The 24,027-nt window shown below is 38.5% G+C and overlaps 1 protein-coding gene across 3 annotated transcripts in view; it reads left to right on the forward strand.

The window, feature by feature from the left end:
* FNBP1L (formin binding protein 1 like) overlaps window positions 1-24,027 on the forward strand; it is a 75,846-nt gene that overhangs the window by 38,380 nt on the left and 13,439 nt on the right. For 2 of the 3 annotated variants that reach the window (XM_063135901.1, XM_063135912.1), the window contains exons 3-9: window positions 933-986; window positions 3,248-3,395; window positions 4,547-4,609; window positions 6,719-6,823; window positions 8,785-8,913; window positions 10,129-10,275; window positions 12,076-12,279. In XM_063135901.1, coding sequence (XP_062991971.1) covers window positions 933-986; window positions 3,248-3,395; window positions 4,547-4,609; window positions 6,719-6,823; window positions 8,785-8,913; window positions 10,129-10,275; window positions 12,076-12,279 — 850 coding nt within the window. Of the gene's footprint in view, window positions 1-932; window positions 987-3,247; window positions 3,396-4,546; window positions 4,610-6,718; window positions 6,824-8,784; window positions 8,914-10,128; window positions 10,276-12,075; window positions 12,280-14,335; window positions 14,495-21,550; window positions 21,566-24,027 lie in introns of all 3 variants that reach the window. The other variant, XM_063135921.1, reaches the window with a different exon arrangement.

The raw sequence follows: 24,027 nt of genomic DNA on the forward strand, positions 1-24,027 counted from the left end.
TTGCTGAAGAACATTAAATATATACATTATTCCTTTGTGGGAATATTTGTGGGCAGTGAAGTAATTTGAGGCCGCTGGAATCCTTGGAATTCCTTCTGAACTGAACTCTTTAAAACAGTTTTAAAATAGTAATTCTGCTGCTGCTCCTCTTCAGCTTCATCTGGAGCACAGCCTGTTCTGTCTGGCTGAAACAAAGCATCTTTTTACCACTTTGGAAGCAGACAGCTAAAGAAGTTGTTGTAATTATTAATTACAAAGTAATTTGTCAATGTGTCCTTTGTAAAAAAAAAATTTGCCTCTGCTTTTGTTTTAGCCTGGGTTATCTTGAGTAGAAAAAGATAAATACAATAGCTTGGCTTTGTTCCAACGCTTGCTCAGCAATGGGACAATGTTTGCTCCTCCTGCCTACAGAATTTGGAAGAGAATTCTGGCACTCATATTTATGTTTATGAATATGAAGGGCATTGTTCATTTAATTTGACTAGAAGCTAATACATACTAAAACATCTTGATTTTTTTGGGTTGATTTTGATCATTTTCTGTATGACTACTCAAGTTGTAATCTTGTAAATGGGGAAATAAGCTTCGTTTCAGTTGTTTTTGATGTCTGAGGAGAATAAACTGACTACTTCTGTGTCATAATGTACGTCTTTGGCACGTATTTCTGGGTGTTTGCTTCTGATAAATTCATTGAGAAAATCAACATTGTAGTGTGATGAATCAAGGTGTGTTCTGACAGAGGCACTGACATACATAAATGATTACATCACACAATTTTCATCTGAGCAGTGATTAAGGTGTGTAAATTCCCTAGACAAAAGATATGTAAACTGTCTCCTTATTCTCCAGGGCCAAGACTAATCCTCTAAAAATATTTGGACATATCTAGAACTTGCTTTTTTAGCACATGTGTATATTTTTCCCCTTAACAGAAATCTGGTGAAGAAGTACTGTCCTAAACGTTCATCCAAAGATGAAGAGCCCAGGTAAAATGAGTCGCTTATTGTTTATATTATTGTGTTTAATCAGTGTTATTCTCTGCAAACACTTTGAATGATCCTGAACACTCCTACACACATGTATGCCTTCTTAAATTATGTGCATATTAGTTTGCATTAGAGTTGGAGCTTTTAATTAATACACCCACCCCAGTTGGTTTCTGGGGGTTGTATTGAATGATGTCATTCTGCTAGTGCAAACCTACTGCTTGAGGAAAACCTATTTTCATCCTTGCGCAAGTTTCAGGTTACAACTTCATTAGGCTAGGTGCTGCTTTTCATAGTTGTGGAAGTTGCTCCACTAGTTGTTGTGCAAGCATTAGAGGAACAACAACACCTCTTGTACTTATTTGGCTGAAATAACATTGGGCATATATATTCAGAAATTAGAAAGAGAAACTAGAGTATAATTATCTGCTCTGCTTTCCAAACAATGTTGGATATCTAAGGTGTTTTTTTTTAAAAAAAATATATAAAAATTACTCTCCTGAAAGTCCCTAACATTATGTCCACGTAATTTGGTTTTTGCTGTGAACTCTGAGGCTTAGTTTTCTCGCATGGCAGATGAAGATATAAACCTGGTGGGTTATATGGTGGAATGCTTCTCCATCCAAAACCATTCCCTGCACATATCTAAGAGAAGTCAGGGGAGAAAGAGTCTAGCCTGGCCATCTAGTTTTCCGTGGGGAGAGAGTATTTTGTAGGAAGGATCACCCATCCATATAATCTTCCACCTGCAATCTGAAGTGGGTAAAGCCTAGAAGCAGGTTTACCTCTTCATTTGCTATTTGTGACAAATAGGCCTCTATTAATTGCTTAACAAGTTATGTTCTTCTTGCTGCTTCTTAATTCTGTCCATATGCTAGACACCAGTCATGTAACATTGTTAATTTTCTTTGGTCCGAAAACAATCTAAACTAAGGCCACACTTTGCAGTGGCAGAGCTACCTGTTTAATAAAGGGGGTTGAGTGCCCAAAGCAAAGTTTCTTTGTGAAGCCGTACGTCGAAAAGTATGGTAGAGGCACTCTGCATTGCTATAAGTTCCTGCCAAACATGCCTTGCTGTGTGGTGTAGACTTCTCTTATAGTGACCTTATAGGGTTTAAGTGAACACCATCTGGAGTAAATTTCTCTCTGTCCTGTGCTTCATTTAGTCAGCAGTATTCTGGCACAGTATAAGAAAACATAACAAAGACTTTCCCCCTCCTCTCCCCCCCCCCCCCCCCTGCAGAAGTGCCATTGTCTTGACATACTGACTCAGACATCTTGGCTCCTTTAAGAAGTAACAGTGAAATTGAAGTTACTCCACAGGGAGCATCTGCTTTTTTCTGATGCCCTGGTCAGGGATGCCCCATATCTGATTTTCAAAAGGTTTAGTAATTTTCCACCCCAAAATGAAGCCCCCACCATTAAGGAAAGATAATATGACTGGGTTGCAACAGACCTGGTGGATCATCTGTTCTACCCAAACATCCAGTCATTGTCAGGATTAAAGCTTATAAACCAAAGTACCTACTTTTTACTTTAACATCTTCTAAAAAAAAACCTGGATAACAATACTTCCAGATGCTGATATGGAGTTCAAGACTGACAACATAAAAGAGATGGAAAACATCCCACAGGTTTATGAGAGAGGTCTATATTTTTTTAAATACAGTGACTTCTTTGTTTGTTTCTCCCCTTCCATACACATTTTCTACCCTTATTTTTCCCCCTTCCTCCTTCTTCCCCTCCCACTCCCCCTTTTTTTAGTGCCAGCCATAGTGTGGCACCTTTCCCTCCAACCCAAGAGGTGAGCAGGCAAACAGGCAGCTGTCTTCAGAGCTGGTAGCAAACTTGTTCAGTAGATCATCCATCGGGATGCATATGAGTGGTATGATTGGCATGTTCCACCCTCAAGATCAAGCAAATCATCTCTGCAACAAGTTCAGCTTCCAAGCCTAGGAACTTAATTCTTAAACTCAGTTCTTCCATTTCGCATCTTAGGAGATACCACTATACTGCAGGGCTTTCCAGGTAGTATTCTTTATTCTTTTCCACCTCTTGAAATCTGTTTACCGTTAAAAAAAATAATGTGAAAAGATGTGTGTTTGGGGCATCTCCGCTCTGCATATTATTCTTTGGTTCATTTTCTTAAGGTTTATACCATGCTAGATTATGACATATTTCCTATTGCCTTTGTAGTGCAAAAACCGTGATACTGAAAAATAAATAAATAAATGACATCCTTTTTTTCTGTATCTTGTCAGGTTTACCTCATGTATAGCCTTTTATAATATCCTTAATGAGTTAAATGACTACGCAGGACAGCGAGAAGTAGTAGCAGAAGAACTGGGACATAGGGTATATGGAGAACTGATGAGATATTCCCACGATCTCAAAACAGAAAGAAAAATGGTAAACTTTGAGTTCTTTTTCTGTTAATATATCACTGAGCTATTTATGCCAGTAGATTTTATGTAATTATTTGTTTTGCTGTTATCATAAGGCCTATTCAGACAACATGCTAAGCCGTGATAGTTAAACATTTTGAGCTAACCATGATGATTCAGGGTGTTGTGTGTAGGTTGTTTCCCCCTAACCATGGTGACTAAATAACCACGGTTTAACCCCCTCACTAATCATGTGCTGCAAAATGGTTAGTGCCCCTAACCGTGGCTTAGCCTGTTGTCAGCCAGGTGCCATGGTTAATCCTCTAGAGCTGCCATTAGTGCTGCCATCAGAGGCATCTTGTGTAAATGGCAGCTGTACAGCCGCCATTTCCATAAAATACCTTTAACACAGAATAATGAGCTGCCATTTTTATGCCGAGTGGGTGGGTGGAGTCTGTCAGACTCTATCCCCATATCAGATGCCAACAATATCTCTAGTGGGGAACAAAAATGTTTTTGATCCCATGCCGCTGTTGTTTTGCGAATCAGCAAAACTTGAGCTTTCTGAAGTTCTCCAAAATCAGTTTCAAAGTTCATTCTGACTCAAGTCCGTATCAGATTATGAACATTGTTTTTTTCTTTTCACATGAAAATCTGTGCATGTTTTGTCCATATTTTCCCCCAAATGTACAGCTCAATTGTGTGCATTTTTTAAATGTAGGCATTCTTCTTCCATTAATTAAAGTGTGTTTGTGCGCATTTTCCAAAGTATGCATTTTTAATGTGCATTTTTCAAATGTATGCATACTGTCGAATGCATTTGAGGGCGCACAAATCACGTTGCAAGCTCAGAGATATGTGAATAGCAATTCCTTCTGCTTTATTTCAGTAGAGGTATGGAAAGTATAGTACTTTCCTTTTTTCAGAAGTGGCAATATGCATGTACTGTATTAATAATAGTGAATTTAAAATGTCTGATTATAATGATCTAAACCGTTGTTTAATATTATTTTCTGCCCCTTTACTTCTGTCAGTCTGTGCTCTAAATGCTGTAATTTTGAAAAGAATATACTATGTTTTTATACAGATAGCAAAAGGCTATCAAAACTGATTTTAAGAATGAGATAGGGTCTTGATTTGAGTTTTTGGTGAAACCTCTTGTTTATAAATTTCCAGCACCTTCAAGAGGGCCGAAAAGCTCAGCAGTATCTTGAGATGTGTTGGAAGCAGATGGATAATGTGAGTTTTCTTGTTACTTTCTCCCCTTCCTATTTGTCTGAGGGTTATACAGTTTGGTGGACAATTGATGCCAAAAAGAAAAGAAAAAAATCAGGGTTAGTTATAACAGAGCCATCACACTTTTTATACTGTTAAAACAGACAGGCAAGATTACTAGGTAATCATTTTAGAGTTCATCATAATTACTTCCATTATTGTGCTAATTTCTCAATAAGCCAAGTCATATGCCCCTGGCTTTTTCCCCTCTCTCTTCTCTTTTAAACTTTTTTACTGGGGACATCTATACCCATTTGAAGCACTGTGTTCTGAGGAGGAAGAGTAATAGTAGTAGTGCTGTTCCCCAGTACACAAAGTAGTTTATAAACATTCTATCAGCAAACTTTACTACAGCTCTTTACATTTTGCTGGCATTTCTATATCCCCATATTTCAGATGTGGAGGCAGGCTAAGATTGAGAGAGGATAGTCTGCCTAAGACTACCTAGGCTGGAGAAAGGTTATAGTTTTGTCAATTAGCTGAAAGCAGTTTGAAAGAGGGATCAGGGCTCTTGATGTGAACCATCATCTCTTTTTCACCTGTGATAAATAGGTGTTGCTCAGTTTTGTAGTGTTTAATCTCTCCTTGCATTAAAACATGTCTGAGTAGGTGATAGTGGGGCAAAAGGAGGAAAAAAGCATCATGGAAAGTGGAACTTCTCTCAAGTCTCTTTCAGGTCACAAAACCTGTTGTCTGTTTCCAGCCTAGTGAAGCTGAGCTGAAATTTGAATCGGGAACCTACTTTGTCATATATGCTCTTAAATACAATGCTATATATCAGCTTCGAAGAATATAAGAACTACCAGGCTGGTCAAACAAATGGTCCATCTGCCAATCTTTCAAGACCATCAACCGATCATCTTAATCATCTTACTTTTGAGGAGGAAGAGTAGTATGCCCTAGGTCAGATATTTTGGACTACAACTCCCAGCATTCCTCAGCATTGGCCATGCTGGTTGGAGTATGGGGTTTGAAGTCCAAAACATCTAGAGTACACCAGGTTGGTGAAGGCTACACTAGGTCATTACGCATATAGGCCTCTGCAGGCAACTCCTGTCTCACATGTTGAATTATGTACATGGTAGAAAGAAGGGCCCTCTCTCTCTCTCTCTCTCTTTCTCTCTCTCTCTTTCTCTCTCTCTCTCTCTCTCTCTCCCCCTCCCTCTCTCCCTCCCTCCCTCCCTCCCTCTCTCCCTCTCCCTCTGTGCGCCTTTGGAATATCAGTAATGCTCTATGTAGAGGAGCAATAAAATATTGTGGCTCAAATGCTAGGAAAGTGTGATGACATAGCAACAGAAGCTCTGCCTTCAGGGTAGACATATCAATACTGTGCAGTGAATAACGGTTGTGCATTTATTGTACTATAAATTCTACAACCAATGGTTATGCAGCTAGTGTATTTTTTCTGTCTCCTCCCTTCCCCCTTCAGCTCTTCCTTGATGCATTTTAATCTCAGGGAAGCTTCAAAATTAGCTTGCAAATATGGGGCTGGAGGGTTGCTGTCACAAAGGGGGAAGAGATGAGAAAGGTCATATATAAGTCCTTCAAGTGCCTAAAGGGGCCTGCTGCTTTCTAGTCTCTACTCTGCTGCCTAGGGTATTTTGTAGACAGGTGGGGTATAATAATAATAATAATAATAATAATAATAATAATAATAATAATAATAATAATAATAATAATAATAATATAATCTGACATAGTAGCTAAGTATGGAGCCTCAGACCCGAATGGAATGCACCAGGACAAGAGCCTTTAGTGTAGTGGCCCCTTCTTTGTAAAACTCCCTGCCCCTGGAGGTCATGCAGGCACCAACACCAGGCTGCTTCTGGCACCTCTTGAAGACATCTCTGTTTCGAGAAGCCTTCCCAACTGACTAGCCACTATTTCTTCTGGCTCCTTTATTTTTAAATTGAGTAATTTTAATTTGATTTTTAAATCTTCTTTCTTTTACTGTTTATATCTATTTTCACTGCTCTGGAATCTCTGATAGATAAGTGAGCAGTATATAAATGTTGTAAATAAATGGTACTTTGTATTGATTTATAAATATAACATGGTGTCATTGCATTGTAGAGCAAAAAGAAATTTGAGCGAGAGTGCAGAGAAGCAGAAAAAGCACAGCAGTGTTATGAGAGACTGGACAATGATACCAATGCTACTAAAGCGGATGTTGAGAAAGTAAGATATCATTATTAGAAAGGCTAACCATTTTTTGTTCCTATAGCAATATTTGAACATCATAATTTTGTGGGGCAATGCTTTCTTTTGAAAACCTAATGTGTATATCAAGGAGGTAGTCAGTGGCAGTATTCAGATATCACACTTTCCTATTAGACTTATAACACAACAAATAAAAATAATTTAAAGAACTTTAGTCTCAATCTCAGAATCTAATGAGTCTGTGACCGTACAATAAATGATGATGATGAATCTCAGAATCTTACTGCACCTCCTACCAGCTGCCTTAGAAACAGGTGTGGTGAGGTGAACTGTCCTGCTGCATCCTGTCTGTTCTTTGACTGCACAGTCTTATATCATGATTAAATACAATCACTTAACAAGATAAACTTCTACAGCATTTTCAACAATAGAACTTCTTAAATTATTCTCTGCTTGTATTTAAGTTTCATTTACAACTCATTACAAGAGGTGATGTTTACATTTTATACTTTGATCAATATATTTCATAAATTAGACATGCAATTAATGTCTTTCAACCCTGTTCGTCCCAACACCATTATTTTTTAAATACTATTCTACAAAAAAGATAATTTCTTTGAACGACAACCAGTGCTGCATATGTGGACTTCTGCTTGTGCAGTGATACTTCTCCTTCCCTGCACATCCCTGAATCGGTTCTGAAAGATCCCCTGATCCTCAGGAGCAGATCTTACAGGTGCAGTAAGGCGGGGCGGGGGGGAATCCTTTCTGCCAAATATGTACATGGATGGACACTATTGTATACCCTTGTATAGAGTAGGCAAACCAGTGCCATCCAAACGTTTTAGACTATAGCTCCCATAATCCCTGATCATTGGCCATGCATCTGACCCCTAGTCCAAAATATCTGGAGGGCTCCAGGTTGCCTGCTACTGCTATGTAATGTGTGTTTTCACTAAGGTACAGGGAGACTTTGATCCTATGATGCTGATAACAGGAGAACTAGGGCAAAATGTAACTAGGGCAAGAGTGAATTAAACCATATTTTTCATAAATATATGTGACAAACCATAGGAACATAGGAAGCTGCCCTATACAATGTCAAGACTATTGGTCCATCTAACCCGGTATTGTCAACATGGCACTGGTAGAGGCTCTCCAGGTTTTCTTTCCTAGCCATACCTAGAGAAACCTGGGATTGAACCTGGAACCTTCTGCATGCGATGCCTGTGCTCTTGCATTGGGCTTTGGTCACTCCTTTCCTTATGACTTCATGTGACCAGAAGGTTTTCATAAATCATGTGTCTGAAGTGAGGGAGCTGACCTTTTAACTTGCTGTTTTCTAAAAGGTATCATGTTGGCTCCACTGGTGAAAGGAAAATTAATAGAAAAATGTTAATTGCAGAAATAGTAACTATCTGCAGTTTTTTATATGTGTGTGTGTGTGTGTGTGTGTACACATGCACACACACGTATGTGTGCGCTCTCTATGTGTGTGTGCACATGTGTCTGTACCCATGTTCATATATTCCTTTTTGGGGTTGTATGCCATACCTATAGTTTTTTTAACGGGTGAATTTGTACAAAGCAGTGTTGGTGGATTGTTCCCTGGTTCAGCTATTCTCTTCCTCTCTGTCTAGATTTGTAGATGGATAGTTGTTTAATTGTAGTTGTTTAATTGTAGTCTCTCTTTTAAATGCATTATTTGAGGGTGGCCTGGAGAGAGATATGCACTTTGGCTTCTATTTCCTGCATATTGTGTGTTAGTATAGTCTGCCCAACTAAAAAAAAGTCAGATGTTTTTCTCCAAATAATGACACACTAGTGGAAATATGTTGGGAGATGCTGAGAATGGTTAAGAATGTTTATAAGCATTTATAAAGAGAAATTGTTTCTGTGACACTGATACTAAGACGTCACCCATAGTAATGAAGGGTAATGGCATTTTTACTTATGGAGAACTGCTTCTCTCTAATTAGGCAAAGCAGCAATTAAACCTGCGTACACATATGGCTGATGAAAACAAAAATGAATATGCTGCACAACTGCAAAATTTCAATGGTGAACAGCACAAGCATTTCTATATTGTTATTCCTCAAATTTACAAGGTATGTCTTCCATCTGAATAAAATGTTTTGTCTACTGAAGGTTGTCTAGTGGCTTCTTAAATGTTTAAACCAGGAAGCATGATGGGTTCACTTAAAAAAAAGAGCACTTCCCCTACCAAGCATCCTCCTCTCTAGTTTTAATGGGTTTATATTGTTAACTTAATGTAGGATACAACTCTAACAGGTAAGTGTGCCTGAGCCCTATTTGTAATCTTTTGGATTTGGATAAAATTTGAATTGTGTGCTTGATTTTTGAACAGGAGTTATAATACGCCGCTGCATTATAATCAACAAACATTTTGTATGTGTTACATTGTGTGGGGTACAAGTTGTACCCTTAATTAGTGATGGCTGTGATGAATGTTTACCAGTCCTAAATTCCATTAATTTCAGCGGAATGTCAACTTTTGTGCTTGTGTTCAGGATGCTGCATAGAATCATATGCCCACCTGGGATTTTCTGTCTATTTAAATTTATTTAAAACATTTATAAGCCATTCTTCCATGAAAAGGAACTCTTGAGGCTTGCATGCATATTCATAAAAACAATAATTACAATATCTATCATCTATCTAACCAGTGTGGTAAAAAACTGTCTATAATGTTAAAACCAGTTCTCTGACTTCCCAAGTTCATGGCAACCAGCTGCATTTTATGCTTCCATGAGTTTGAGCCCATCTCTTCTAAAACCATCAGAAGAAATTCTGATACCTGCTGTAAAATGTTTTTTAACCAAAAAAGCAGGGCTAGTCTGAGAGCTTCAGCTTTGATTGTCATCACACCCAGTTTTGCATGGAGCAATTCCAATTTTGTAGAAATGGAAACTGGCAGGAGCCTATGCAAAAATTTATTTTGAGCTCTTTCTAATGGATCCAAGTTGGCCATAGCCCACAGTGGTGCTCTATATAGCAATTTTGGATATATGTGTATGAAGGTGCGAGTTTAGGATGGTCCCATTCACTTTAACCCTGGCCATTGTTTGCAGAGGGCTGCCTATGTCTAGTATGTGGCCTCTGGAAGATTTTCCAAAAAGTAATATGGCTCCACCTGTGAAATAATAATAATAATAATAATAATAATAATAATAATAATAATAATAATAATAATAATTTCTTACCCGCCTCTCCATTTTGATCAATATAGACTTCACCTCTGATATAGACTGTCTGCATAGTATAATCATAAGGATACTCAGGCTCTCCTTTATTATTTGTAGCATCTTCAAGAAATGGATGAAAGAAGGACCATTAAACTTAGTGAATGTTACAAGGGATTTGCAGATTCTGAGCGCAAAGTTATTCCAATAGTCTCAAAATGTTTAGAAGGCATGATTACTGCAGCAAAATCAGTTGATGAATGCAGGGTAAGTTGAGCTTGTTTTGTATGATTGATGGTTCAATGCTAAACACATTGCCTTGGAAGTAAATCTAACTAATGCTGGATCATTGTCATATCCAGGATAACCCAATTAGGGGTTTTATTGGTCAAGCCTGTGCAATATTGTGTCCCATCAATCTGAATGAAGCCAATCAGCCCCAGGAGTTGGATTACACACACACATACACACACACACATACATACATACACACACACACACACACACACACACACACTATGCGGACCTAACCAGGTAGCAAAAATAGGTTTATCAAGTCTTTTGTAAATTGCTAAACCTACCCAGTAGACTGTGAGCAGGTCTTTTTGTGCAGACCTAATGTTAGTGATTGTGCAGAGATTTCATTATTTTAGGTTTTTCAGGCTTCCCCACCCCCCAGCCTATTATCTCTCTCTCTCTTTTTAAGCTTTTCAGGCTACTTCAATGTGTAAATAATTCCTGAATAATGAAAGACTCTGTCTTATATTTTTGTGCAAATGTTAGGTCTGGTCGCTGTTAATTGCATGATTCTCTTATTATAAACCTTGTTCTTAAATTTGTACCAACATTTCTTCAGGGATTTGTGTCCCCTTTCGGGGCTTCTTAAAGAGCCCATTTGCACACAATAAGTTAACCTTCTGCCTAATATAGTAGGTGATGAATTTAATTTATATATTCTTAAAAAAATAGCATCGATTTGGCTTTCAATGTTTTAAGGTAGAGTAGGCTCACATCAAAGTTAGGGACGAGAGGACTGGTATGGCAAAATCCACGAAGAGTCTGATTCTTTGTTCTGTATTTCATGGAGACTTAAGGCTTCAGATATGATGATGTTGTGGAAGGAACCAGAACTACAAGTGCTGGGATGCTTTAAACTGTTTTTTGTTCCTTTGTTCAAATGGCAAAAGTATGCATTTTTCAAAAGTGCACACTTTCCCCACATTGACTAAAGTGTGAAAATGCAAATTTGAAAAAAATACACATTTTTTAAAAATGCATACTTTAAATTCTGCATTTTTAAAACTGCATTTTAATTTACATTTTAAAGGAGTGGATTTTAATAGTGAATTTTTAAAATTATGCATTTCTTATTGTACACATTTTAAATGTGTGCACTTTTCCACTATTGACTAAAGCCTGAAAATGTAAATTTTTAAAGTGTGCATTTTTAAAAAATGCATCATTAAAAATAAAATGCACATTTTAAGTTATGCATTTTAAAAATTGAGCAACTTGTGAACATGAGCACAACTTCAGGAGTTCATGAACATTTTCATAGAATGTGTATTTGGGGTTGTGAATGGGGCATTTTCAGTTGATTTGTGTATTGAAACAAAATTATTGTACAGCCCTACTTTAAAATGGATTCCTGCAGTGTGAAGGAAGTTGGATGGCCTAAACTGTCCCTGCCAATGCTATGATTCTATGTCCTGTTCTTTTTGCATGGGATATATTCAAAACTTCCTTCACCGTGGGAGCTTGTGTATTTCCCAGCTGGAAGTGGAGGTGTTCCAGTTTGGAGGTGAAGGAATAGGAAATACAAGAAAGTTGCAGTTTCTGTTCTCAGTACATTATCATGTCTAAATCTACTGTAGATGGTTGTTCAGAACAAAGACCCTGGAACATATTCCTGTAAAGTGAGTTAATTCTTTCAGGAAGATCAGTAATTTCTGGTGGTCTTTTCTAAGCCATTCATTTTACATCTGTTTTATTGTTAAATATTACTTCAATTAAGCCGCTAGCTCTCCTTTGTAATCACATTATAAACATTGTATCTCTCCTATCAAGGACTCTCAAATAGTAATAGACTCCTTCAAGTCTGGTTTTGAACCTCCTGGAGACTTTCCGTTTGAAGATTACAGTCAGCATATTTACAGAACTGTTTCTGATGGAACAATCAGTACACCAAAGCAAGAAGGGATGAAAATTGATGCAAAAACCACTGTGGGCAAGGCTAAGGGCAAACTGTGGCTTTTTGGAAAAAAACCAAAGGTAAAATTATGTAAACACACTCAGGTTTTGTGGTTCAAGGATCAAATGTCCTTTAGAACAAACTAATAAATATTGTTTTAATGTCATACATCATTTCAAATGGCTTATTTATGCATAGTCTATACTGGCCAAACTGTCTTATTTTGGAAGTTTATTTCAGGTATATTCTACAGCCCCGCTGTGCTATTATGGTCTCTTTTCTTCCCCCCATGCTGGTTCAGTAGCCAAGTCCCAGCAAACCTGAGGCATATCTGGGCAATGAAATAACACACAGCTACCAGAGCTGTTGTAACTGGTTGGAGTAGTCACAACAGTAATTGGGCAGGAACTCATGACAATATATTGCGCCCATGCTCATGCGCAAGCCTGGCTGGAACCTGCTGCAACTGCTCTGACTAATTGTAGCACCTTTCGTGGTTGTTGCTAGACTGTTGGGCCATACTGCATTCTGTTATCTAGGTGTTGCCTGTATTTGTTGGGAATTTGCTGCTGTGCTGGTGCTGGAAGGAGATCAAATCAGTTGAACTTCATGGGTTTGTAGAATTTAATATTGCGAATTCAGCATTTTTGTGGCAGTGGGCAGTATCCAGTGGAGCCCTTAGCCCCACGGATTCTGTTGTGTAAGTAATAGGTCCTGCCAATTCTGTTGCACAAGTAGGACCCACCGCTTGCGCAAAGGAGATTTAATGCTTCCTAGAGGAAGCCCTAAAACAGCAAAAATGCTAATTTCTGGATTGCGACGGGTCAAAAGAGCTCCCCATTCCAGAAATATTTTTTTCGCTCATTTCCGGTTGCCCACAGAAGAGCTAAATCTCCATTCCACAAGCAGTGGGCACCGCTTGTGGAAGGGAATCGGCATGGCACAATAGAAATGTGGGCATGAGCGCCCTATTGGATACTGCCTTATGGTTCATTGGTGCTTGCATTCGTACAGATTCCTATCTATAATACACAACTTTAAAAACTCATAATTTTGTTCAAAACAAGTGGATGCAGCAGATCAGTCTGAAGATGAATGAAGAGGTTGAAAGGGAAGCAAATGCTAAATTTCTTTGGATGTATGAAAGAATAATGATGTAAAGGCTATGTTCATTCTAACTTGCAGATATTCTTAGTGTAGGACTCAGCAAAGCATACAAATAAAATTGTGTAGAATGCTTGAATGCTTTAGATCCATTTATATGGTACATCTATGCTACCTTATGAATGCTATTCTTTCAGTCCTCGTTTCAATCAATATGCTTTGAAAAAATCTAGCATTGAGGGTATGTGGATTTCAAACCTTAAAACAGTCTGAATCAGTTCTGTTGGTTTTGAAGGGGAAACATTGTTGCATTTTTAGCTGTGTTTTTGAATAGTGAAGAACAAATCTGTCTGTTGCCTTCAGCAGTGTGTTTTACTTATAGCACTAAGGTGGTTGTTGGTTTGAAACTCATATGAAAAAGAATATTTTTATTATTGTTTAGCCTTATAATTAAAGATTGCCTCCTTGCTTGCTTTCTTAAATTCTCATTACTCCGGATTATTCTGGTGGTAAAAACAACAAAGGGTCTTGTGCAACCTTAAAAGACAGACAAATTTATTGTGGCATATGTTTTCTGCGGATAAATTCTGATGGTAATTATTGTGGTGAAAAAATAAATGCTGTGGAGTTGGATCCAGACCCGATGTTCTGTGAAAGGAATCCAGAGGAGGCTCCTTGCAAGCTGGATGGTCGCGTTAGCAGGATGGGCTGGGGCGACGGGTGGGGGAGAATGTGATTTGTACCCGTATCTCCCTGCAGCCTGTAGCATCACTTCCCATGCTGTTTTGGATGATCCTCTTAACCTTCTGAAGCAGATTTTGGGGGCATAGATGGCTGCAAGGGGTAAGGAATCAATGAAAATGGCCTCCCTGCCTCTCCCATTGCCCATGGGAACATCCAGTTTACAGAGTTCTGTTCCATGAAGCTCTGGATCCAACCCACAGTCTGCTTCTGAATTAAAAGGAAAAGACAGAATTTTCACATCACTTTGAATGTTTGCCTTATCTGTTCCTTTCTTTATCTCTGTATCAGCCACAGTCCCCACCCCTTACCCCTACTAGTTTATACACGTCCAGTACTTCTAATGGTTCCCTGTATCCCATATTCTCCATTGAACAAGTGCATTATTGCATGAATGAAATAAAAACAGGGAAGCCCAGAATTCCTTCTTTCAGAAGTCTCAAAAGAGGGGTAAGTTTTACAATGGGTTATAGGTGCATGATGGCGCTATGAACAGTGTGCTTGTGGTGTCGCTTTTCTAGTACTCTCCACCCTCATTATAAGGCTCTCTGTTGACAATGATGTGTTTGGTTTCTTGCTCCGTAATAGCTGCCTTGCCCTAGTGGTAGTAATGTTCAAAACATTTGACTCGAGAAGACGGAGTTATAAAGAGGGTGCTGGGTGCATGTCTTCATAGTTTTCTGATTCACAACCATGAGTGTGCTTAATGCGTAATATATTTGGGATGAGGAGAAGCCCCTGGTTTACTGATTTGTCTAACAAAAGTGTGTAGATTGCCGGAGACACTTTGAATTGTCATGGAGACAGAACATTTTTCTGATACGAGTGCTAAATAATTGTGAGGAAAGGCAGGTATTATTACTATTATTTGTTAATACTTTTATCCCACCCTTTCTCCAAGGAGCTCAGGGTGGCATGTGTAAAGTCTTCCTCCCCCCACCCTTCTCTCCTTGTCACCGGTACAGCTATAGAGTTCTAGACCCTGGTCCTAGTGCTCGTATGGAGGCCCCCATATGTATTTTTTTCTATTCCACCACCTCTACAGATAGACACATTGTGTGATGTAACCAGATCCTATGCACATTAACTCAGAAGGAAGTCACACTGTGTTTAATAAAGCTTATTCAAAGTTTTATACTATTCCCCCTGGAGACAGATTGCCCCAGCTGCTTCCATATTGGTTTCTATCATCGTGAGCTGCGTTTTAAGGTGTGTGTGTATATAAAAAACATAAGGGGGGAAGAAAAATCCCTTCTCCCCAGCTGCTCTGGGAATTGTGTCTGGAATGGTGTTGTCTTAGCACCTGCCTTCAAGGAGTAAATCATCTCCCAGAGGCAGAGCTTGTTCTTTCTCTCAAGCACACTCCACATCACATGTGTAGGCTTTGCATACATTCAGCCAGGATTTCCCCTACCATTACTGGGATTTCACACACATACCAGTTTCAGTCCATAAGCGTCTTGCTCCTTCCCATCCTCTCTTGGACACTGAATAGTGTCCAGGAATGGAAGAACAAGGCAGAGGGCGCAACCCCTTCCAACACCCCCCAATAAATCAGAGGGAACTCAGCAAGACAAGCCCAACCAGCCTCTGATAGATCAGATGTCTCACTCCTAATGCATGTACCCAGTGAGGGAAACATTGTTCTACAATTCCCATGTTATGAAATGGCTCTCCTTTAATATTTCCTGTGAAGTGGTGCTTAGGCACAACAAACCAAAAGGGCAGCAGTTGTGCAAAGCACAAAAACAAACAATGCCAAAAAAGCACACAACTGCGTACAAAATAAATTATTTTTATGCAACACAAATAAAAGTTATTTATAGGACAATTAAGTCAACTGACTGGTTATATCTCAAGTCTGTATTTTTACACAATTAAGTTGGTGGATTCTTAATGAAACAGATAAATGACCGAGTTCTTTTTCATAAATTACAGGCATCCGGTATTAATCCCGTTTCGTTATGCTAGACTTCATCAGAGAAACAATTTCATTTCGCCGTGTGCGAGCAAATGCCGTGAGAGTATGGGTTTGCAGACTCTAAATAGTAGTCTCGTACTGTTTTTAGTTTTTAGTTAAAGCCCTCCAAAAGAGTTTTTTTTTTCTTAGTCACCGGCAGGCAATCCAACAGTGGCAGAACAGTAGTAAACCAGAATCATAGGGTTATTTCCCCCTGACCTCTGCATAACTGCCCTCTAGTGGGCACTTAAGCTCAGCTCTTTCCCAGACTGCACATGCACTAGCCCTGCCCTGTTGTCAGAGTACATTTTTCTAAAGCGGTGTTTTTGAATTATTCAGATTACTAATTTAACCTATGTGTTAAACCAGTTTCTGAGAGCAAGTCTTTTAGTCTTGTGGATTACAGATTGCACTGGACTATATTAAAAAGACAATTTCTGGGAAATAGAATTTCAGAAAAAGAAACCTTGCCTGCCACCAGCTTAATTGATGCAATATGAGTATTTATATATATTATTCCTTTCTTTTAATGTATTATGTATTTAATGTAGCGTTCTTTGACTCTAATGGGTAATTTATTTTTGTTTCCTGGAGGCCTTTTTTCTTGTTTTTAAAACGGCATTTCATCAGTTATGGATTACTACTTAATGCCACTTTCTGAGAGATATCAAGGAAGTGCGCTTACTAATTTATAATGACATATTCTGCAAATGGAATTTGTTCTAGGGATCAAGTGATTGCCTAGCAACATTTGCTATGTCATAATAAATGAATTAGCATTAACTACTTACGTCTCTGAACAATATTCTCTTGCATATAGAGATTAAAATGCTGGGCTGTTGATAACCAGAAGTTGAGATAGATTTCACACACACACACACACACACACACACACACACACCTGACAGAGACATGGCTGGACGTGTTGATCTAGAGAAAGGCAGATCAGAGTCCAAAGATATCATAAGCAGTGTCAGTTAATGATTAAAGGAGTTCTCATTGTTGTGTGTTATTTCTTTTTGGTTCTACATTCTCTTTAACTTCAGTCTTATGGTAAGGAAGAAAGTAACTATATGTTTTTGTTAAGAAAGAAATAGAAGAAGTTAGAAGTGAGAAAAATATTTCTAAAATGGTCTATGAGGACTGGAAATTTAACCATATTCTTCATGAATATTCAATCTTAGCCTTGCATGGCACATCCTAACAGTAAGCGCATTAACAGAATTTGATCCCTGGTAATCTGATGTGGGACAAGCTGAAAATGCATGGGTTGCAGTTCTTCTTTTTTCCTAAGTTTTGATCCCACTGAATATGTTTGGTAGAATTTATCAATATCCCCTTAATAGAAGATAATGACTAGGAATTCTTTATAGCAGGGGCGGGCAACTTGGGACCCTCCAGATGTTTTGGCCTATAATTCCCATCAGCCTGAGCAAGCATAGCCATTAGGGAAGCATCATGGGAGTTGAAGGCTAAAACATCTGGAGGTTCATACATTGCCCACCCCTGCTTTATCATTTAGCTGCAGAAAGGTTTAAGAGTTGATCTGGTTGTAATTACATTTATTTTAGAGTTCGATCATCACATTGCAACTTTAATGACATTGCTATCAGAGTTCTCCTGTTCCAACATTATTGTGTCATCTTGCATTCCCTGAAAGTGGAAGCCACACCTTTATTTGGATTGAAAAGCAAGTTGAGTCTGTACACAAGTTTTATCATTTGGCAGCCTCTCTTATCCTGTGCTTCCTTGCACAGAATTCCCAAACAGAGATTTTGATGTGAGTGGCGCATGAAAGGAACATTTTCTTCAGAAAAACAAACAGTAATGGAGACAACAACTGGTGTTCCAGTTACTCTTGCGCCAAGGCTCCAGTCCCTGGAGTTCAGGGGTTTAATGAAAGCAACTACTAATAGTTGCTTTCTGATCATGCTCAATAGCCTTTAAAAGCTCTTATAAAAAAAAACTCCCATTTAGTGCTAATGAAAAGTGTATTAGGTAGCTTTGGTTGTAATCCTATGCATGTTTAGAGAGAGAGAAATCCTACAACTCCCAGCAGGGCTGTCTGGGAATTGTAGGGCTTTTGTCTAAACATGTAGAGGATTGCACCCTTTGTCATGTAAACAGATGGACTGCTGTCCTCAGCCAGTGGCTCCAGTGCATATACAGAGCTCCATGTTTGTGGGGGATAGGGCCCTGTTCTCTCTCGGAAATGCTCTGTAGATACAACAGGAATTCTCTCCTGTAGAGGAGAATAGGTAAGCTCTGCACATTAGAGCTCAGCAGAGCTGTGTTTCATGCCATATATGTTCTGTTTCTTTGGCTTCATGTTGCTAATTTGCTGTTAACCCTCAGTGTTGCAGCTTTCCTCAGGCAGAGGACACCCCACCCCCCACTAACATTTTCAGAAATTGGCACTCTCTAGTATCATCCGCATTTTGATTAGCTTTTTTAAACATTTGAAGTTGGCAGAGAAATGGTTTAGCTATTCTGAGAAGCAGAATATTTCAGACAATTTGTTTTTTCCTGCATAAAATATTACTCAAGACCCTTAAATTGCTCTCTGCTTCAGCCATCAAGAGAATATCCCGCAGCCGCTGGGCATACAGAAAACAAATGGAAACTAATGAAATCTTTAGGAGCATTTAATCTGTTATTGACATCACCCTTCCAAATGTAATAATAAATACAACTCTGTGTCTTCTGTTTTATTTTATGCAAAGAGTAGAGGAAAACCTGTAGCAGATGTCATTTGGTAGAAATCAATGCAACACATGAAGCCAGACGTGTTAGATGGATAAATCTTTTTTGTTACTTATTTATTACTACTTTATATTGTTTCAGTATTTACTCTTAGAAGTTTTTAGTGATTGTTCAATATGCCAGTGAAACAAACAAACAAACAAAACACTGCAAGTGTTAGTTTGGACATTGGTTCCAGTGGAAAACTGCTACGTTCGGGAATTTAGAGTTCTTGCACCCACCTATCACATGAATGGTGTCGTATGTGACCCACGTTATATCTAAAGGGAGGATGGATGTTGCGCTTGATTTCTGTGATCCTTCTACCACTTTGAGGAGGGGGGGAAATTGCAGAAACCAGGCAGATTGCACATACATTTGCAATTGTGGTGCTTTTCCAGGACCTCTCAATGCACATAAATTTATCAACAGGTCAAATGTCTAAATTTGCACCTAAGCCACAGAATCTGACACAAAGGATAGAACTGTAATTCATACTGCTGACAGTTCAAAGAAGTACTTTTAAGTGTGAGCTGGGGCTTGTGGCTGCATAGCAGTTCTTTTGACTCTTTTTTCCCCTGATCGACAGTCCCATATGGCAAGTTGTAGTCTGAGCCATACACCTTCTTATATCATGGTGACTGACGTTTTAGCCAGTTTTTTCAAGCAATCATTTCAAGGATAATTGTTAAGATAGAGGATAATCCCAGACATGCGTTACTTTGAGTTCTTAAGGTTTGTATTGGTGCATTGCCTATACGGTTAATGTAGTCGGCCTACAACACTCATAAAGTGTGGTGTAATGGCTAAGATGTTGGACTGGGATTTGGGAGATCCGGGTTCTAGTCCCCACTCAGCCATGGAAACCCACTGGATGACTTTGGGCCAGTCACAGACTCTCAGCCCAGCCTACCTCACGGGGTTGTTGTTGTGAGGATATCATGGAGAGGAGGAGGATTATGTACGTCGCCTTGGGTACCTTGGAGGAAAAAAGGCAGGATATAAATGTAATAAATAAATAAAATAATGTTATAATATCTGATCCACTGCTGCAATAGTTTGCATTCCTTCTCATAAGGATGTAATTGATGGAACATAAAATTCCAGGTTAGGCTGCTGTTTTTATTCTCCAGAAGCTACTTCAGGTATACCCCAAAGGCTTATGCCTTGGAATGTTGACTCTTCCCTCCTGCAAGCTATATCATAAGTTGCCTTTGAAATGCCCCTTGGTTGTTTAAAATAGCTTGCATGCATCATAAATCCTCAGTTCTTTGAAAAGCCTAAATTCAAATCCTTCTTGGATTTGCAGAGGGTATTTCATTTATTTGAATCTTGGCCTAAGATTTGATCTCTCAGTTTATCCAACGTTGTTTTCACACTTGCTTTTGTTAACGTAATCCAATAATTCTTAAATATTTTTGCCATAAAGCAATTCCTTGGCCTTTTTTCATTATCTCATCCTAATATCAGATCATTAATTAAGAACCTCAACAGATAGGCTGTTAACGCTTTCCCCCCTAGTGTTTTTCAGCAAAAGTAGTTCCCCACACACAAAAAGTAAAATTAGAAGCCATATGTCTTCTTTAAAAAAACTTTTTAGAAATGATATCCCAGGATCTGTCTGTATATGTGTTGTTGTTTGCTTTTGTTCCCCCTTTTTATTGTGAGATGTTGAGTTTAGTAACTCTGAATTATACTAATAGTAATATTACTCTATAACAGTCTAATAATTATCTTTGATTTAGAATATCCCACCATATCTTTAAGTAGAAAATGTTTGAAAACTTTTTACATCTGTTGCTGAATAGTTGCTTTTCTAACTATTCATTTTAACATCTTCAGTTAAACTAGGAAAATTTAACAATGATGGTGAGAGTCCTTTGACTGCATGAACTTATTTGGCTGTAACATCCTTCTGCATTAGTCATATCCACCAGAGTGACCATGTGTTGGCCAAAAAGAAAGTGTCAGTTACTTTCCCATAAAGTTGAATCCTAGCTATGGGGATTGGACAAGTGCAAGACGTAAAGGATTTAGGAACTTCATGAAAGTGTTGCTGTTTTTTTCCTCTGGGCATAAGTAAATGGGAGCTTACTGTAGACTTTGTTGATAGAAAATAAGACCATTGCCATTGTCAAATGCTTCTGCTTTGTGTAGTGTTTCTGTGCGCTTTATTTCTTTTCGGTGTAGAAATAAGTGTTAAACTATTAATTGCAAAATAGAAAGATTAAATTGCACCTTTCATTTGATAGGCCATTGTTGTTTGGGTTGAAAAGTGGTTACCTGCAGTCTCCATCAGTACATGCCAACTCTTTACATGCTGCAGTACTTTAGGTGATAGTTAAAATGTTCAGAATTGTGTGACTTTTTTATCATTAAGATTGCATTACCATGGCCTAATGTACACCAGGCAGGATATTGCACTATGAAAGTGGTATGAAAGCAGTATATAAAAGGCAGGAGCCACACTAAACAGGATATAGTGGTATGAAAGCGGTATATGGTATGTGTCAAGTGGGCTCCAACAGTTGTCAGTGCACTTCAATACCACTAAAAAGCAGTAGTGTAAATCCTGCTTTTTATATACCGCTTTCATACTGAAATATCCTGCTTGGTGTAGATTAGGCCTAGGTATGCATGGTATTGAGTGCCACTGAACTCAATGGGAATTACTTTCAAGTAGATATACATAGGATTGGGCTTTAAAAGGAGCGGATGTTTTATATTTAGAAATCTTCCGAAATAATGGTTGGTTGCATGCAAATAATTTCCTGTTTCTTTCTGTTTTCAACTGAACTGGTCAGTGGTCGGTGAAGACGGTAAGGCCTGTGTGCTGATCTGCCTGCTGTACTTTGTAACATTTACAGCATGAAAATAGCTTATCCATTTCATAGTTATTTTGAGTCAGTTGTTGAGATACATATTTAGATCACATAATACTTTTCTTTGTCACTCTTTGTCTCATAATCCATTTGTGGTTGGTGTGAACAAAATAGATTCCTGATACTTTGGGCAGGTTGTATTACAGATCTCTTGTAGATCATTCAACTTATAGATAATGATGTGCTCCTTTGTTGGCTCTTTAAAATTAGAGGGACATTGCCTCAATGCAGAGCTTCACCTGAGCTCAATTTTACATGCAAAGTGCTAGTCCTGTGTATGCCTTGAGCTGTTTCTAAGGAGGAAATTCCTAGAATTTCCAGTAAGGTAGGAAAAAAACCTGCCTGAGAGCCACTGCCAGTCAGTGTCAACAGTACTGGGTTAAATTGGACCAGTGGTCTGATTCAATATAAGGCAGCTTCCTATGTTCTATTTGAGCATTGCAGCTCTTATATTTTTGAAATGATTTGTTAACTCCTGATTAATATTAGTAATGGGTTTATTGATATTGAATATTCCACCATTCCTTTCATTAACATATCATTAGAAAATCTTTACCAATTTTTTCACAAGGCAAAAACACACAGGGTATAATCCTGTGCGTTGTGCCCTCGATGACTTTAAGCCCCTGAACTCAGAGGCTTACGGTCATTCTATGCAGGGTGGGAAGAATGACAAGGCAATCTTCATCTCCCTGTCTTTCTGCCCTGTGTTTTTCACTCGACGGGATGTTTACCCATCTAGCAAAGGCATTTCAAAGTGGGAGGGACGGAGGCTGGCAGAAGCTCAGGACAGTTCATATCCTGGCCTCTCCGGTCTCCTCCCCTCCTCGCCCACTGAAATGCCCCCTTTTCTCCCTCTCTGAGCTCGAGCTCCTGATCTCAGAGGCCCGGTTAACGCAGTTCTTTCTGACCTGTCTCCGACCTCAGAGCCAGGAATCCAAACTATTCTATGGCCCCACAGATGCTGGCTAGGGGCCACAGGATCACTCCTTGACTTGGGGAGAATTTTCCTTAATATGTTCTCTTACACAAGCAATAGATTAATTTCATGAACTAGTAATAAGAAATGAATATTAGGGCTTGGTCTAAAAACATTCAGCCTATGGTGATAGTTCATTTAAAATTTAAGCTACTTTTCTATTTACAACAATCAACACTATTTGCCCTCAATAACACTGTTCTGAAAACAGTATTTAAATAAAACAATTCTAATCTGTTAACTCTTATGCAAGTTAGATTGAAGTCTAAATATGGAACTTGTCTTTTGAGTTTAATTTGTAACGATCCCTAGAGAAATACTCACAAGTGTCAAGATGCACCAGATCTTCCTTGATTTCTCTAAAAAACAACATTACTCAGTAATCATTTCCCCCCCACGGCTTTGTTAGTCTGATTTGTGAACCAGCAATCTTTTATTAGGAGCCATCTCCGTTTCTTCCTTTTGAATAAAGTGCACTATTGCTGGGGAAAAAGCCTGGTAGACTTTAGAAGGCAGGAAAAGAGAAAAATTTGAATACACTTCCTGTTCTCTTTGTAGTTGGTAAAGAAGGCATGAAGCATTAATAAAGGAGATGGCTGTATATTAATTCTGAAACTTAACATTTACATGCAGATCTATATTTTATGTTGAGTTCAATAGAAAATAGTTTACTATGAAAAGTGGTGCTTTGGTAAGAAGCTGGTGACCAATGTTGCTACCGTATTGAAGATAGAGCAGTTTTATTTCAAGTGAGTGGGGGGGGGGGCAGATAGTAGTTCTCTGGATATATTGGACTTCGGTTACCAGCATTTCTGACCATTGATCATGCTGGAAGGGCCTTCTGGAGATCTGCCTTCTGCCCACCCCTGAAAAAGGTTCTCAAACTAATATTATAGGGTGCATTCCGCTAAAGGTACAGTGGAATGGAAGAGCGTGGTTAAACGGTTAAGTTCCAAAGATTTTCGTGGAAATAAGACATGCCTAGTTTTTGCTGGATTGTGCCCATAGTTTATCCTTGGTATATGGGGAGTGTGGCCTGTGTTACATTTAAGAATAAAGAAAATCAAATAATAATATATTTATTTGTTACCCGCCTCTCCCTCTTGATCGAGGCAGGGTACAACACAAATACAAACACAATAAAATACATATAACTAATTAAAACATTTAAAACTGATACACTATTAAAAGCTGCAAATTCTTAAAAAGGCATCTTAAAATTCATCTGAGAGCAAAAAGTGTTCTCTTTAAAAACTATCTCTTGAATGACGTACATTTTTAAATCACTACTCTAGTTCAGTAGTTTTGAATTAGTGTAAATAATATAAAGACAGTACAAAATAAATTCCTTTTTTTTAAAAAAAAAAAAAGAGCTATGTTGGAACAAGAGCCAGCACAAGTTTTCCAGCTGCTGCGTCCA

Source organism: Elgaria multicarinata, chromosome 1, assembly GCF_023053635.1.
Source record: "Elgaria multicarinata webbii isolate HBS135686 ecotype San Diego chromosome 1, rElgMul1.1.pri, whole genome shotgun sequence".
In the NCBI taxonomy this organism is placed as follows: Eukaryota; Metazoa; Chordata; class Lepidosauria; order Squamata; family Anguidae; genus Elgaria; species Elgaria multicarinata.